This window comes from Lutjanus erythropterus, chromosome 21, assembly GCF_056507025.1.
Source record: "Lutjanus erythropterus isolate fLutEry1 chromosome 21, fLutEry1.hap2, whole genome shotgun sequence".
Lineage (NCBI taxonomy): Eukaryota > Metazoa > Chordata > Actinopteri > Lutjaniformes > Lutjanidae > Lutjanus > Lutjanus erythropterus.
Genome location: NC_139337.1, coordinates 26,687,042 through 26,705,837, shown reverse-complemented (window position 1 = coordinate 26,705,837; position 18,796 = coordinate 26,687,042). Strand labels below are relative to the sequence as shown.

The following is an 18,796-nucleotide window of genomic DNA, read 5'->3' as shown; positions in this document are numbered from 1 at the left end:
CACATGATGAATGAATTTTTATTTTTCATCATCTATCACACGGAAGGTGCCACTACTATGTGAGCCCACACCAACATGCCACTGACATATTTCATATAAATATGTATTGTATGCATCATTTATTTATGGTCTACACTATATGTGGTGATACATTTTTTATATACTGTATATTATAGCTGTCAGGCTCTCCATATTTTGTCATTGAATTTATTTTTTTTTTTCCATAAATCATTGCTTTTGGTCACCAAACCGCTAAATGCTCTGATTGCCTGACTTTATGTACACAGTATGTGTGTGTGCAGCCGCCTCGCTCTGACATCTCTGTGTGTCTATTGGGTCTGCGTGTGTATAAAAATCAGAACAATTACTCTAAACACAGGGTTTTTCCTGAAAATTAACTGTTTTGGGCATCTGAGAGTTTAATTGTACACAGCAGAAACCTGTGGATCCTATTAGGGCTGAAACAGTCCATTGATCTGGATCAATATATTAATGCAAAGATCAGCAATCCAATATCATCGATGCAACATGAAAAAATGTATTCATATCATCATCATTTAGATATGTTTTTATTTTGAAATTCTCCTGCGCGTCTGTTTTAATTTTGTTGTTGCTTTTATCTTATTTTGATCTTGGTTTTATCACAGGATTGTCTTAAGTTCTGCACTATTACATTATGGTATTTCTCGCCTTCTTTGTATTATTGCTAATTTTGTATTATTGCATCTATTTCTTCTGTCGCCTGTGTGTCCTGGTAACTTGGACAGTAGTGCATGAGTCCCATGCTATGTCCCATGGCTGTGAGTCCTCTGCAGTGACTGAGGACAAACCCCTGTTCTCTCTTCCCCTTTCTTGTCCCAGTGATGGAAAGTAACTAAGCACAAATACTTCTAAAACAGAGTGTTTTTTCACCTCAAGTATTTGTACTTCTACTTCAGTATAGAACGTGTGTCCACACATCAGCTGTCCTCTCATTAAAGGCTTAAAAGGAAAAAAGGCCTCCAAAAAATACTAGACTTACCCTTTAAGTTATCAAATATAGTAAAAAGGAGTAAAAAGTACAATACTTCCCTCTGAAATGTAGCATAGAGAATAAAGTAACATGCAATTATACACATATGCACAAATAAAATCTGAAATATCCACATTCACACAAACAAAGAGGTTTGATACCACTTAATAATATATTAAAGCTCAGCACACACACACACACACACACACACACACACACACACACACACACACACACACACACACACACACACACACACACACACACACACACACGCACACACAGTGATTACCAGGCCTTCAGAGGGTTTGATGTTGGTGAGGTGAACCAGCTCAAGGTGGGCCGACTGAGACACCAGCGGGTCCGATGACACACACACAATGTGCTCACACACCTCCGACAGAGTTTTACACTACAGAGGAGAAGAAGAAAAAAAAACAACAGGAGAGAGAGGACAACAAAGCTTTTTAGAAAACAGGTTCACCAGTGAGATGAAAACAAAAGAAAAACACACACAACTTGTTTTTTCGTTTTCTTCATGTTGCTGCCTTTGTGTGTCTTTATTAGATGTTTTCACTTCGGCTTTACTGAGAAAACAAACATATTTCCCCTCCAAATCTTAATCTTAACCGCTCTGAAGTGACTTTGTTAGAGGCTGCCGCTCCGTTTTTTTTTTCTCTCACCTCAGGAAGTATGGAATCCCATTAATTAAATAAATAAAAAGACAGATAGATAGATAAAAAAAAAAATAAATAAATAAATAAATAAAAGCTATAAGATAAATCCTGAAACAATTAAACGATTCAATAAATAAATAAACAAACAAAATTGCTCTATATTTGTATTTACTTACTTTCAGGTCATGATTCCACATTTATTTCAATAGACTTTATTTATTTTATGGCCATATTTATTCATGGAGCATAATTATTATTTAATATTTATTTATGTATTTATATTTATATTTATATTTAATATTTATCTCACCGTTACCATATATAGTATTTCTATTTTTATCTGTTTATTCTGGATTCTATTTTTTCATTTGTTTGTTTTACTACATTTCCTTTTCTGCAGCTACTTTTTGTGCTGCTGATTCTGATCTAATTTTCTCTACGGGGGATCATTAAAAGAACATCTTATCTCATCTTATTGACTTAAATTACTTCCTATAATTATTTAACTATGCAGAAAGTTTTGGTTTTATTTGTCCTGTCTCTCTAAAATATCTGCCTCCACACAAACATAATGGAGGTGAATTGAATTGTGGTGCCCACAGCACTGAAATATTACATTATATAAAAAAAGAGAAATCCTTTTTGCAGAAACAACAGAGGACTTTGCACAACATGCTGTCGACAGTTTTAGGGACTGTTTCCCGGGTACAAAGCAGTTCAAATAAAAACTCCTGACAGTATATTTCCCAGATAATCCACAACAGCGGCTCCCAAACATTTACAAAAGACATAAAACTTCCTGTTTGGCTTCATCATATTTTGCTGGAAACATTTTGTCAAACCTGAATTGGACTCACAGACCTTTTCCACAGCAGACGATTTGACCTGTGGTAGTGGGTAAAGCACAGGTGTGACTAATAACATTAAGGTCGGCTGTGTTCCAGCTGTTACTGCAGTGCAGTAATTAGAGAGCGTATTAGTAACAGCTGTGTTTGACACGTCAAAATGTCTGCTGTGAAAATGATCAATTAAACTTTAGCCTCCCCCCAGTTTGGAAACCACTGATCCAGATTAACACGGACAGTTTTTTTTTTCTGTGAGGAGATGTAGCTGTTAAATTTTTCTTTTTTTTTATCCTGTGAGCGCCACAAACAAAATACCACTATAAATACAACCAGTCTTTAAAGGAACATTTTAGGAAATGTGCTTGTTCTCTATCTTACCTAAGATATGGTGTGAACGCAGCGTTAAGTAGGGAGATGGAGTCAGCAGGAGGTTTGCCGCGGTTGTAGGTGTTAACAGTGTTACACGGTGTTCGGGCAAACGCCGATTACATTACTCGCCCACCGCCTCCACTGTCTGAGCTTGTTATCAGTACTTAGTCAGACGAAGGAACTGAAAGCGTCTGCTCCGTGCAGCAACAGCAGCAGAAAACTTAACGCTAATCGCAGCCTGACAGGAGGTTTCTTGACAATTGGAAATCGCTGCACAGACTAAAATTTGCTGCTAAGTTACTAGTGGCATGTACTTTACTTTAGCGTTACTTTACAGTTTCTTGTTGGGGTCAGTTTGATAGACTTTAAAGTTAAAACTTAATTTCTTTTCTTGTAAAATGTCAGGTAATCTTTCATCAGTTTAGTGACCAGTGGGGAAACTTCCTGGCATCATGGCATCCCAAGTCAGGAGGTGGTAAACCTAGCTTAGCATAAAGACTTAGGTAGCTTAGGTAGTCATATTTTTGCTAGCTATGCTAGCTGTTTCCCTCTGCTCCCAGTCTTTATGCTAAGCTAGGCTAACTATCTCCTGGCTCAGGATGCCAACATGACGAAATTTTCCCACTGGTCGCTAAACTGATGACACCAATTTTATGGATTACCAGACATTTTAGAAGAAAATAAATTAAGTGAGGGTTGTGTCGTGTTAGTTGGTAAGCTGCTAGCCTCAGTAGCTTCTTGATGCTAACAGGTTTAGCGTCCATGTTGCCGTTGCTTTTCCAGTTCCATTCAAAGGGAGCATAAGTATGGAGCTTAAACCGGGGAGGCAGTTAGCCTAGCTTAGCATAAAAACCGGAAATGGGGGGAAACAGCTAGCCTAGCTCTTTCCAAAGATATAAAATATGGCTACTAAAGCTTTTGAATGAACACATTTCATTTTGTTTTGTCTTTTTATTAGTACACAAATTTAACTTAGTATGAATTTACCATATATTAATGATGGTTATTATAAAGTGTTATGATCACTTGTTGGCTGGTAGCTTCATATTTAATAAACAAATATGAGGAGGATATTGATCTTCTCATTTAAGTGTCGGCAGAAAAGCAAAAACATATATTTCCCAAAATGTGCCAAAACACTACAGGATGTAGAGTTGAGATTTATTCAAATACTGACTCCAGCTGAAGTTTGAGTTTCTGTGTTTTGTGGAGCGTTGTATGGTTGGGTATGAAGGAATGTGAGACCTTTGAAAAAAAAACAAAAAACAGGACGCTACCCATCAACACAGAGCAAATAAGCGACAGCTGGACGAGGAAGCAGGACTCACCACATGAAGGATTTTGTTCTCCGTCTCAAACACCGTACAGTCCTGGGGGAGAAGCAGAATTTAATGTAGCGCGAGCAGAACATCCTGTCTTGCAAAAAAAAAAAAAAAAGAAACTCACACAACACACCACACTGCTCACACTGTATACCGTCTGGGCCTCGCAGAACTGAGCCCTACACCTGCTCCGACTATACCCTCACAGATAGAAAACACGCCCACACAAACAGACACATTTATGTTTTATTTACACACACATCAGTCAAACAAAAGACACACTGTAAGGACATAAATAGCAAAGACTCGAGGATGCAGAGAGCAGAGTCTGAGGCTGCTGCATCACACCCACACACACACACACACACACACACACACAACGTTCTTAGGGGGATATGACAACTGTGGCAGAATACGAGCTATCCGCCTTCAAAACACACACACACACACACACACACACACACACACACACACACACACACACACAGAGATAAACAATTGCACACACCTGCTGTACAATGGTGGTGAGCTCCAGGCAGAGCTGAATGACATTACTTCGGGTTACTGAGTAGTCTGCCACTGCAGCAAAGGGAGACCTGGGAGGAAAAGATAACACAGCGCTATGTCTTCAAATGTTCCTGCTGCATTAGATAATGTACAGAGGAGACGGACAGGAGCATTGTTACTCAGACACTGAGATACTCTGTGTGTGTGTGTGTGTGTGTGTGTGTGTGTGTGTGTGTGTGTGTGTGTGTGTGTGTGTGTGTGTGTGAGCGTACACAGGCGCACGCATTTATAGAGAAGCAGTTTACGACTCATTCACTGCAGTGCAACGAGCTAAAAATGGACTAAAGTGAAAGATGAGTCACTTTGGAGAAGAAGAAAATTATGTTTATGTCATTTCACTTTAAATGTTTGTTTGTATTGTTTTACTCAGAAGAGCAACACGTATACAGGTGATCGCACATGAAATTACGTAAATTTTCAGAATGTATATTACAACTACATCACAATGAGTATTTACATCATTCAATTACTTTTTAGACTAATTAATTATTTGTTTAGTCTGTTAAATTCACAGAGACATGCTCACAGTTTGTCATTTACCCTTGATTGGTTGCCAAATGTCACCAGGTTTTATCTAATGAATGATAACCCACTTTGATTAAGTTTTTTGCTTCAGTATATTTCTGTTAAATGAAGTAAAACCGATGCTTATCACTTTCTTGTTGTTGATAACCAAGGCATTCATTATTTGTTGTGGCTTTAAAGATGCCATATAAATATAAACATAGAAATATTAAAGAATCCACCTGTTGAGTTTATCCAAAATCAAACACTCAAAACAAAGAGGGGGCAGCATATCACCAGAGTAACTGTGATCTGCTTCTACCTGTGGCTGCTGTTAGCTAGGTAGCTCGGTTAGCGGTGCAATGCCACTCGTTTAGGTGTTGAGACTGATGGGACAGTGGAGACTGTGGTGGTGAACTGGCACCAGAACCAGAGCACAATCAGGCCCAGCAGCCTCTCAGTGAAGATGGTTGGACTGGGACCGAACACAGAGGCTAGTGTGATGATGGGGAATACAGTAAAGCGGCTCCAACCAGGACTCTGACTCCAGGGATGACAAAGACACGGTGGGTTCGGGTGGGGACAGGAGAGGCGTGAAATAAGAGAGGAGCAAGACGGCAGCTGAGTATCAGTCAGCGCCCTCCTCCAGGCCTGAGTTGGGGTTACGGAGAGGTCAACCCCACACTGCCAGGAGCCAAACCCAGCAAGAAAACCACCTCACAAAGTGATATTACTAGAGGGGATGCGCAGAAGCTAACTGGTTAGCATGCTAACTTTAGTAGATATCTCTGCAACATAATAAGTTGAGGTGAAGGTTCATTTTTTTGTCTCTCTCAGATAACAGGAAAATGCTGCATCAAATCAGACATTACAGAACAAAAAACAATAAATAAGAGCATTAAATAGGTCACATATTTTTACATATTTCAGGAATTTTTGGATGTTTTAAACAAAAATAAATCTTACTCATTGCACCCTGATGTAAAACAGTCTCAGTGATTGTTTCAAGATCTCAAAACAAATAATTTTATCAGCATTAATTGTGCTGTGACACTAATTTATTCAAGTTACAATCATGTTAAATGGTGAAAAGCAGCAAATCCTCTCATTTAATGGAGCTGGAAACATGATGTGAATGTGTGGCATTTCTGCTTGAAAAATTACTTCAGTGATTAACCAATCAAATCACTGTTAGTGACTGATTGTATGTTGATAAACAAATCAATTAATCAACTAATTGCTGCGGTAGAAATTAGTGTAAACGCCTCTCAAATCAAGTCATGAATGCAACCTGTAGTTTACTTTAATGAGTCAAGACGACGGACTTCACACAAGCGAAATTTTGGATTTTGGATATTTTAGTGATGCAGCCAGCAGAGCCATAACAAGGTGTTCCCTCTGTCGCAAAAATGACTTCCATTGGAGTAAATGGGCCTCTGCAACCCCATTCATAAAACTGTTCTTCGTGCCACACTTGAGCAAAGAGAAGTGTTCACGCCCAAAGAAAAACTGATTTATGCTCACCTACATGCAGTTTTCTGTCTCTGGAGGTGATGCACATGTGACCAGGCCTCAAACGAAACTCCACTAACTACTGCAACTATATATTACATCTTAAAATACATATACTTTTCATGACTGTGCATCTGCTCTGCATGTTTGAGTTAGTGTCTAACAATGCGGCGCCATTTTTTTCATATATTATTTATGGATTTTGTTGTTTTCACTGGATTATTTGTTTACTGACTGTTTTCTACTCATTCGGTCTGTTTCTTGTTGGCATTTTTTTGTTTTTCTTAAATCATGTTAGTGCTAGTTTTGATTAGTATTTTTGCTTTTATTTGTTTGTTTGTTTCTAAAAGGATGGGAGGTCCTTTGTATAAGCCTGTGGCTTCCTGATCTCTCCTGACATATTTCTTCTTTCATTATTCTATTTTATGTGTGCAAAAAATATTCCATGTTTCTAACAGTAATATCCCTTGTTGTGTTGCATGTTTTAAACAAGCTTATGTAGTATTAAGCATGTCCTAAAATACGTTTCTGTTCACATTAACACTTTCTTTTCTTTTTATTATTGTCCTGCATGCTTATAAATGATAAATGATGAATGACTTTGTAATTTAAAGCTTATATTCTTTTGTTTGTTTGTTTGTTTTGTTGGTGACTTTAAAATCTGTTCAGGGACTACAGATGAAAAATAGCCTGTTGGGTAACTAATGTGGCTAAATAAATAACAAATGGGCACTGAGCCCTTCAAATAAACCTATAAATAAATAAATAATGTAGAAAACATGATTAATTAAATGTCTGTTATTGCTCCGGTGTGACCAATAAGAGAAAGGCATCCAAGGTCAAGAATTAGCTCAAAATTTTGCATGAACACGACCAGTTCAGAAATCCAAACCAGTACAGGTACGCTCACTGGAGAGAACCGCCTCTGATGTCTGGCTGCTTTAAAGTGGTGATATATTTCCACAGAGGAAAGGGGACACAGCTCCGGTGGACAGATGAATGAAGAGAACAAGGTAAATAGGCCACTGTGTTCCGAGTGCAACAATTTACACACCTTGCACTGGTTACTTGTCATTTCAGTCCAGGTTTTGGAAACAAGAAACAAACAAGAACAGCACAGTTTAGGCCTGGCTACGTTCCTTTAGAGAACCGAAATAAACCGTATGAGTGAGGACGGTTATTAGCCCACTGTGGCTTTATTATGCTTCTACAATCAATCCCCAAAGTCTCCCACATGTTTGAATGCATAATCAGAATTTCCACAGAAGTGTGCTGTCAAGTTCGCTTCTATGAAAACCTTTTCTTTCTCTGAGAAGTGGGTCTGTAAAGCCCCCTTTTTTTGTGCAAACACAATGTCTATAAATGAGGCCCCAGGTGAATTGTAATAGACTATTCAGGTGTGAACAAGGTGTTAATGATAAGAAACATTCTGCAGCTAATGGAGTGCTAATGACTGCACGCACACACAAAGGCACATTAAAACTAACTTACTGATATACAGCAAAGTCATTATAACAACGCACACAAAGACGACACACACCATTACTTTGCTTCATTGTTCTAAAGACCCAGATTAAAATCCGGCCACAGCCTCTAGTGTATGATGTAGGCTATCTGTGGTGTGTGTGTGTGTGATTTGGGTCATCAGTATTGAGGCTGTGTGCTATATATACGCAGGACCTAAGGCTACACAGACTGTTTGCGAACCATCAGACTCCAACCCTCAAACAACGCTCAGAAAACACTTTTTTTTTTACCAAACTCAGGGTCCAATTTGCGTGACGTGAACAGCAATTAAGGTCATTTAAAGTGCTAAAAACCTATTAGTCAAATCTTACCACACAGATATGATACATATATTTTATATTCAGTATTCAGCTAAACTTTCCCAGGACTTCATTATCCATTGTCCATTGCGAATAAATGTCAATAAATCTGCTCAGAAAGCATAGAAATAAGATGTTCCTATAAATGCAGAACTTGCCTGACAATCATCATGTTTTTAAGTTTTCTTTAGTATCAATGTAATCCAGTGATAGTTGTGTGTACATTAGTGGTCACACTGCAAACAGCAACTACTCATAGCTAATTCGGCATACTTTTCATGGTGCTACTTTGCAAAAATGTAAAAAAATATAAGCTAACAAAAAAACGTGCTCTGGTTGTAGCCCACAGCTATGGGCTAAAGCGCCATGGCAACATTATGTTTCCTGTTTACATCTCCCAAAGCATTATGGGCACTGCAATTCCAAAAAATAGAGGCTGATTATTCCCTAAATCAAAGTAAGACAAAAAATAACAATGCAATCCATTGACATTAAAAGAGTAGTTCAGATTTTTTTAAATGGAGTTGAATGAGGTAAAATAACTGTTTTTGTTAATGGAGTCTGGTTGCTGTATATGGACCAGTATTTGGCTGTGTAACGAGTCAGCAACAAAACATATTTTAGACACAAAAAAAATCAATATCATTTTAAGTGCATGCTATTTTTAGAATAGAATATTAGAATATTCTTCTGATGGAAAACCGCTGTTAAATATGCCAAATATCGTTCTCTCAAAACCACCCAAACTCCTTTGACAAAATCAATAATTTCACCTCACAGAACACGGGAGCTCCAGGTGTAATGCTGCTTCAATTTGTTAGTCTGTTTGTGTTACTGTGTGACTTTGGTGAATCAGAACTAACTCTTTAAAACACCAAAGTCACACAGTAACACAAATAAACTAACAGATTGAGGCAGCGGTAAGCCAGGAACTCCAGTGCTCTACAGGGTAAAATTACTGCTTTTGCTAATGGAGTTTGGTTGCTCTGGAGGGAGTGATATTTGGCTTATTAAACAGTGGTTTCCCATTGGAAAATCTTTCTTAACTGTATTTGTTATTTATTGCAGAAAGTAGAAAATCAAACTGTAGAAAATCAAACTGTAGAAAACCGTGCACAGATTTGAACAAAACCTTCCTGAAGGCGTCCCCAATAAAGGATAAAGATCCTTCTCCTCCACCTCATCTGAGACTTTGATATTAAAGACGAGTCGTTGTGTAATAAGCACACCGTGAATTCATGACTAATACAGGACAAAAGGTCACCAGAGATGAGTCCACGTTTGAGAGGAGACGATACCCTGAGTAACTCTAAAACTGGAGTGCTCGCATCATAAAATCTTCACACATCCTCAACATCTTCCACAATTTTAAGCCTCTCTCCAGGATTTCCACACCGTCAGCTTTTACAAGATGAACAATATATTGCTACGGTAAATCGTGAATGACATAAGGCATTAAAAGTTGTCTTATTCTCATTTTAAAGGCTGAACTTCAATTTTAAAAAGTTAGTGGACTTTGATTTGAGGCTGACTAGTGGTGAACAAAATAGTAAGTCCCACAACAATTAATGCAAATTCAACCAATGCCTGTGAATTCTGCATGACTTTGCAATTTGTCCAGTATAGCTTCCTGTGAGTTCCACCAATCACAGCAGTCCCCCGTGCAAACATTATACACCTACGTCCCAATGAACTGACTCAGTGTTTTATTATTTACCATTTTTAGGATTTGCACGTATTATTATTATTATGTTATTTCTTTTTTTCCCTCCTTTATACGTTTTGGAGGGCTTAACATTCTCGATGGCGCATGGAACTTTCATGTGAAATAAGTTTTGGAGTTTCACCGATATCTTTGAATATCAATAATATCTGCACTTTTATATTTTACTTGCTGTTTCTGACTGAGATTTGGCTTCAAAAAGATTTTGCTTTTCTGTGAAATACCCCCCAGGTGCACTTCTTCAAGCACAAATGAGGCATATTTTGTTAGATTTTCTGTAAGTAAGGTAAGGTAATGATACTTAAACACTCAGAACAGAGTGCGGTTTTATTCTCTCTGGATCAAGTTGCCTCTTCTTTTTAATGAATTATACAAAAAAAGAAGAAATATTGCAACATTAAGTAGTAATTTTCACTTGCTCCTTCAATTTCATTGCAAAAAATACATAACATGCATCATAATTTCTTAGAAAAGCTGCTGTGCATTTTTTCCTTATGAGTAGAAATATCAATTCCACAATATAAAAGAACTCCAGCACAAGTAAATATCAGCAGTATTTAAAAGTACTTGTTTTAGTACTCAGAGTGTTTGTGTTATATGACATTATTAGATAGATAATACTGATGCATTGCTGCTTTGTAGTTTAAGTGTAACTAGTTTTAACTGCTTAGTGAGATGGTTTCATCCAGTGTTCCCAACTTTGAGGTGGCAAGATGAATCTGACAGATCGCGAGATGATTAATGAGAGAGGGAAGGAAAAAAAAAAAAAAGAACAAAGTTCTGATAACAAAACCTCTATTCACTGTTTGGGACTTTTTTCTAATCTAATCTTTGCCTATTTTTGTGAAATACTGGAGACTTTACCCTTTTTTGGCCTTGAACAGTTATTTAAATGAAACCATCTGCAAAGTTTAGAGGGGAAATTAGTTTTTGATAGAGCGAATAATAACTCATGGACCTGAAAGAGGGACCTCAAAAAGACTCAGAGTCAAAATGGTTTGAAACCACCAGTTTAAAGGGATAGTTTGGATTTTTTGAAGTGGGGTTGTAGGAAGTATGTATCCATAGTCAGTGTGTTTAATGACTAGATTTTAAAGGTATAATATAATATATTTTCTTTAAAAACAATGTATAGATTCATACTTACATAATCCCCTTCAATCATCATCACTATGACTCATTAGAAATGTCGTGTGGTTCTTGTATCTGCAGAGACTCTGCCCTCTACCTGTATTTTGCTGTGTTCTGGAGGCTTTACCAACCCAAAACACAGGTATTTAAGGCCCTTAATCTTTCTGAAAAATCCCACTGAGGGATATTGTAGGGCTAGTTAGTCTTAAGGACATCAATACAATTAAGTACGCGCTTAAGTACAATTTTGAGTGATAGTATTGAAGCAATACCCAGCCCAAGTCTGATGCCAAGATAAAGCTGTCATAATATTCTCAATATAACGTACACTTAAACTAATATTGATTTTTCAAGGTGGCTAAAGTACATTTTGTTGCAGACCCTGTCTACAGCTGTGTCTCAGCTTCCAGCACCGGTGCCCCTGCTGCTTCTCCAAACTGCGAACGTGCCGACCGCCGTCTACTGCAGGAACCTCGTACAACCCCCACTTCAAATAATCTAAACTAACCCTTTAAGTAAAATACTTGAGTAAATGTAGTATTGATTCCCCAAAGACCAGCCAGCCCTACAGCATTCAACACATTATGATCAAAATTTAAAGTCTACGCATTCACTATGCTGGTTAAAAATAGAAACGCACACCCCAAAAAAAAGAGAAAGGACCCACTAGTTTTTAAGCTATCAGCAAAATACATCACACATTAACTCTAGTCTCTGAGGACATGTTATTAATTCATGGGTAGGTGCCTCCAAATGTGCACATAAAGAGGAAATGGATAGTTCAAAGAAAGAGAAATGATGCATATTTTAGTCATCTGTTGAACGATAAATTCTACTTTCCTCCGCGACAGGAAGGGTTTGGCCTCTGCAGTGTGTCGGTTTGATGAAAACGGTGGAAAAAGAAAGGTGTATAAGGACACGTCGGGGTATCGGAGGTAAAGATGATCCCATGCTGTTATTTTATACATGAAAAGGTTGCAGAATGTCATTTGGAGAGAAACTGGAAAGTGCTTTACATTTGCTGGCTGAGCGCTGAACTGATGTTGCTCTTTCCCTCCATCCCTGAGAGGTCTAATAACCAGCAATCAGGGAGAGATGAAAGTTCAGTTTTAACACGATTTATGCTAATTCACTGCTGTTGTAAACCTTTTAGAAAGGAGTCATCTTGCGGGTAGTAGAACAAGACAGAGTGTAGCCCAACACGCTTGGAAATCATAACCTTTTCCACGTCGTTAGGGTCCATTAAGGAATTCAACATGTCATCCAGCTCGCAGCTCTTATTTCAATAAAAAATTCAGCCTGTTTTACTCGCTCACAGGCTGCAGAAATCGATGGCTGGAGATGAGATTTCACTGAAACAAAAGCTCCGGCGCTCTCTGAGAAATAAGGGTTCCAGACGGGTTCTTCCTGAAGGCCCGGGGTTGTTCCCAGAACCATTTGCTTTCAAAGAACCTTTTGTTGAAGACAGGTTTGTTAAGGGTTCCTTGTAAGACTAAAGGTTCCACTGAGATCGCTTTTCGACTCTTCTGTCAAGTGTTCTTTGTACCATAACATTAAAAGATTCTCAGGGTTCTTCCCTGGGTGGATACTAGATGAAACCCCTGAAATATATAAAGGTTCTCAGCAGAACCCCCTGGGTAGGTTCTAGACAAAACCCTTTCAATATAAAAAGGTCCTTGATAGAACTCCCTGGGTGGCTTCTAGATAAAACCCTTAGAACAGTAGAACCCCCTCCTGGACAGGTTCTTCATGGAACCCTTGGAATATAAAAAGGATCTCTGCAGACCCTCATGGGTGAGCTCTAGATAAAACCCTTGGAATATGAAAAGGTTCTCAGTAGAAACACCTGGGTGGATTCTAGATAAAATCTATATATAAAAGCGTTCCCGGTAGAACCTCCTGGGTGGGTTCTCAATGAAGCCCTGGAATATAAGAGGGTTCACGGTTGAACCACCTGGAAGGGTTCTTGATAAAGTCTTGGACTATAAAGCGGTTTTCAGTAGAATCGCCTGGATAGGTTCTAGATAAAACCTTAATACAAAAGGGAACTCAGAAGAACCTCCTGCATGGGTTCTACATTGAACCCTTGGAATATAAAAAGGTTCTCTGCAGAACCCCCTGGGTAGGCTCTAGATAAAAGCCTATAATAAGGTTCTGGTAGAACACCCTGGATGGGTTCTTGAGAAAACCTTGGAATATAAAAAGGTTCTCACCAGAATCCCCCTAAATCCCCTGCGCGGGTTTTAGATAAATCCATTGGTGCTGGGTGAGTTCTAATTAGCACCCTTGGAAGGTGGAAAGATTCTGGATAGAACCCCCAGAGAGGGTTCTTGGTGGAACCATTGCACAGAGGGGTCCTCCTTTAGAACCTTTCACAGATGGTTCTAGGTGTAAGCCTTTATGTTCAATTCTACATAGGACTCTGTGATAGGGTTCTGCATGGAATCTTTATAAAAGGGTTCAAAAAGAGTTCTCCTATGGTTCTGGTTAGAACCTTTGTTTCTCAGAGTGTAGGATCATATGCATGCTAAATGTGTGGCTGAGTTCCCTCTCACAGCTCCTTTGTTCACGTTTTTTTGTGCGTAACGTTCAGGATGGGAACATAAAAGGAGTCTTTGACGATACTCGAACAGAAACGGAGAACAGAGAACATGAAGCCGCGTCTCTGCTGAGTCTATCCCTTTCTCAATGTCGCTTTGCCATTTACAGTTGCATCATTGTGCGTGGGCGAACGCGTGCGTGCTTGCATAAGTGTGTGTCAGTGCGCACGGATGTGGGTGTGTGTCTGCGAGTGTGTGTTTGTGCGAGCGCGTGGGTGTTCTTCTATGGGTCTGAGTGTGCCGAGTGCGGACGCAGCTCCGTATACTTTCGTGTGTCTATCTCGATGGCCTCAGGACAGATGTGGGTGCCCGGCATTTCAAGAAGCGAATGTCAGAGACCTTTAGTCGTGTATCTGATGTGTGCGCACCGTGTGGCGGGGAGATCGAGTCGAGTCATGAATAAATGAAGTGACAGCGAGGAGAAGAAGAAGAGAGCCGGGGAGAGACAGACAGAGGAACATGGTGAGAAAAAGGTCTGACATTATCCCTTTGGAGAAAAAAACATATTTCTGAAAAGATGTCAACAAGCAGCAGCTGCAGGAGAGTTTGTGTTTTGCAGATCAGAGCTTTAGTTGTAGAAACAGAGAAAAATAGAATAAAGAACTTTTACAGGAGCTTGATCAAAGACTTCAACAGAGGGAAGATTTACAACTATGTTAGTCTGGAGGCTGAGAACGCTTGCAGTTATGTTTTTTAACATTGTTATCAAGATCACACACTAATTATTTTGTTATCTTGACAAAATGATCTTTGATTACTCGTCATTGTGACAAAACAAAATGCCGTTTCCTCTAATTACTTATTATGTTTATCAGAGATCAGGAGTGTCATGCCAGCGTGCAAAGATCTTGAAAACTGAAGCAACTGATATGAGGTGAAAACGTCAGATTAACCAGTACCCATCATCAAATCTCACTTATTTACAATGCAGAGTTTTTCAAACACCCACCAACGTACAACCCCAGTTCCAAAAAAGTTGGGACATTGCGGAAAACTTAAATAAAAACAGAGTGCAATGTTTGCGAACACTTTTTTTTTGCAAAACTGTGAGAAATCTCTGCACCTAAGAGGCGATTATGGACGTTGTTGTCACATCTGGAAAGTCCCTCTAATGCTGAAAAGGTACAATCATGTTTTTTTTGATCAGTTTGAACATTAAACATCTTGTCTTTGCTTTACTGTATTCAACTCAATATGAATCTAACAAAGTCATTTTTTGTGAGATATTGAATCGTTTTCTCAAGAAAATTGGCCTTTTGTTTTCTCAAGATAACGAGAAATAATCCCTTATCATGAGAAAACGAGCTTTGTCACCTCGAGATAACAAAATAATAAACCACAAGCAGCACTTAACAGCATTTTAAAATATAATTACAACCATGGCCGTTCTCGGCCTCCGTACTGTGGGGCTGCAACTAATTATATTTTTAATTAAATAGCTTTTTAATTATATTTATTACCCATTTAGTCTATAAAATGTCTAGACTACCACATGGCCACTTCAGGTGTCCTGTTTTGTTTAACCAACAGTCTAAAACCAAAGGTATTCAGTTTAGTGTTATAGAAAAAAAAAGTAACGTACATGAGTTCTTTTAACCCAAACCAGGAAGTTTTTGTGACTTTATTTTGAAAGTCTACTCAGACGGAGCTTTGCACGTGCAAAATTGACACTAGTGGGACACTTAAAGCGTCACAGTTTGAAGCCTAGGGTCGCTGTGTTTAACGATTTGGGCGTGGAAAAACGTTGTTCAACTCTACACGTATGTAAAATACAAAACTTATCGCAATTACTAAAATGGTTGTATTTATTTTGAAACAATCAAAAAAGTCTAAAAATAGGCACCTTAAAATCCATTATTAACAATAATTTCTGCTCATTTAGAAAAGAGTTGTGTACTTGTATCTGGTTTCACTTGTTATTGAGTATTAATAAAAAATTAAAAGCATCTCATCTGATGTGAGTACAATGCTTCCAAGTCAGAATAATGGAAGTTTTTTCTCTTCCTCAGATTCTGAATTCAGCCAAATTATTCTTATCTATTATTCATGTTTTAACAAGCCTTTTTCACGGAGGACATTTTGACATGTCACAGTCGGGAAAGCACAGGTGTAAATAATAAAAATCAATATTAATGTCATTAATGTCACCTGTGCTTTTATTTCTTTGAAACATGATGTTCCTGCTGGTGTTACAATAAGAAAAATCTGTTAACTCACATCTGTGCACAAGAGAGACAGAGAGAAAATCTCAGAGGAGGTGACAGAGTAATCAGATTACCTGTCCAGCCAGGCTAGCAGGCTCTTGGCGGCGGTGATGAGGTCGACCACAGAGGTCAGGAGATCGTTGGGGAGCCGCCGCGAGGACCTGCTCTCCGATTGGCTGCTGCGACGGCGGCCGGAAATGAAGTTCTGCAGGTTTTTGGCCGAGGCACCGAGTTTGTGAGCCAGAGTCCTGACGCTCTCCGTCTCCAGACCTGAGTTCTGCACACACACACACACAAACACACACACACACACACACACACACACACACACACACACACACAAACAAAGATTAGCTGATCCTCCAGACAGTGAACCGCCATGAATACTAATTAGCATCTTATTTGTCAACATGTTTACCAGTTTTTCTTCAGGAGTCTGGTGCATATTAAATCATTATATTACATATTTGGTCACAAAAAGGTCACCACACAGTGTTGTTGTTTTTAAAAGCATATTTATTCATGTTTACATCCATTTTAAGTAATTTTCAAGTAATTCTTAAGTAAAGTTAAAGAAATATGATCTATTTCATCAGATTAAAGTAGATAAAATGATGCAAAAACAATACAGAAGGGTGTGAATGCAACATAAATTACTTGAACAGATTCCAAGTCCCTTTGGCTCATCCAGACGTTCACTTAAAGGTCAACTTTATCATCACATACAATTATTCATTCTCTGCATTTAACCCATCCTAATATTAGGACAAACACAGAGAGAAGCCACCGCGCCCATAAGCTATGTTTACTTATTTAACCATTTAAAGGAGCCTTTTCCTATTTGTCAAGTTGCATTTTGACATTTGAACAAGACATGATACTTGTCTCTAATTATAGAGACTAATTATACCACGTACATTTGCTTATCTATGATATTGTATTCTACCATATTAGTGTTATTTTAAGAAGTTTATAGCAAGTTTAATGTCTGTCAGGAAGACAGACGTGATGTTTCCAATAACCGAAACGTCATGAATTTAATAATTTAATTAATAAAGTAATTTTAAAGTAATTTTAACTTTCAGTGTGTACTTAAGGTGTTCAGTTGTACCTTTTACAGTATCTATATTTGAGCAATCCTCCACACTTATTATAGTTTGAGGGGCATTTAAAGTTTTGTGTTGAAACTTTATTTTTAGTTTGTGATTGTGACGATCAGGAGATGTGATGCAGCGACTATTTACTTTCTGCAGTCTATTACTTTGTGCAATCAAGCAGAACATGAATACATTAACAGCTGCAGCCGTGAATGAGGCTGATAAGAGTCCGGAGTCGACTGCATCGAAACCACACAACAGACTCACCAGAGCGCACAGCAAGTCGACGGCCTCCAGAATGAGCTCCTGGTGTCCGATGCGAGAAACTCCCAGCTCCTCCAGCTCGGCGTGGCTGATCCTCAGCAGCCTCTCGCCGCACACACCTCCGCGCTCAAACACACACACGTATTGCTGCAAGCAGTCGTCCAGACCTGCAGCAAACACACACACACACATATTATGAGGGTTACTCACAGTAAATACACTCAGATTTGTTCCAAAATGAGATCATGACCACAGAAGATAAATAAATTGTTTTCTTCTTCTTGGAGACTGGGAACAAAACGTGGTAATGTCCTGGGCTGACACCATATTTTTTTTATATTTCGCCATATACTTTATTATCACTATATTACATCTACACTGCTGATGATTTAGTCATAAAATCCTTAACTGTTTAAGAAAACAAAACATATTTCAACCCATTTCAGGAGATTTCGAGGAATAACTGTCAAAGGAAAAGGCAGTTTCATCTTTTTTTTTGTGCTGGGAAACAACTGGCAGATTCTTGTTTCAAGACTTTAAACCTGCAACCCAGCCAATCTGGGGGAGCGGAAACAAGCTGAGAACACATCACTGACACATCACAGGTACATTATTCTTTATTAATTTATTATTTTTTAGCTGTTTTGTATATCATTAAGTAGTTTCCCATTTGTGTTTCTTATGTATTCAAATCCAAACATTCAAATTTTAGCCCAAGTGACCTGAAGTAGGTTTCTGCATGATGGCGTTGCTACATATAAATCCTCGGTTGAGGGAGGGGAGGGTGTCAGCGCCGTAACCTCCATCACCACTTTGAGCTAACGTCTGAGCAGTTTTCATTTGAAAAACCCGGAAAGAACGCAGAAGGAGTCACCCCTTTAAGTTTATATGATTAACTTGTTGGCAAACAGTTGCTTATTTACACACCCAGCATTGCATAGCAACATTAACATTAATCTGGAATCATGTTTGTTTCCATTTGGTGAATTGAGTGCAATATTCACTCGCTTTTTGCTCTGTTTTTGGTCTCCTCCATCTCCTGATTTGCACATATGGCTCGTTAGCTGCTAAATCCTCCATCGGCTAGTCGGTAACTTTGCCTGCCTTTTGGTGCCTGTAGTGGGTTTATTGGAGCTACCAAAT

The 18,796-nt window shown here is 38.6% G+C and overlaps 1 protein-coding gene across 1 annotated transcript in view; it reads right to left on the bottom strand.

Moving 5' to 3' along the window:
* The window catches only part of cnksr2a (connector enhancer of kinase suppressor of Ras 2a), a 60,437-nt gene extending 41,944 nt beyond the window's left edge, over positions 1–18,493 (bottom strand). Inside the window, exons 1-6 of the mRNA XM_084710403.1 lie at positions 18,376–18,493; positions 17,657–17,820; positions 16,367–16,569; positions 4,734–4,821; positions 4,232–4,273; positions 1,305–1,424 (exon numbers count right to left, since the gene is read on the bottom strand). Coding sequence (XP_084566529.1) covers positions 1,305–1,424; positions 4,232–4,273; positions 4,734–4,821; positions 16,367–16,569; positions 17,657–17,820; positions 18,376–18,493 — 735 coding nt within the window. The remainder of the gene's footprint in view (positions 1–1,304; positions 1,425–4,231; positions 4,274–4,733; positions 4,822–16,366; positions 16,570–17,656; positions 17,821–18,375) is intronic.
* Between the last annotated feature and the right edge of the window lie 303 nt (positions 18,494–18,796).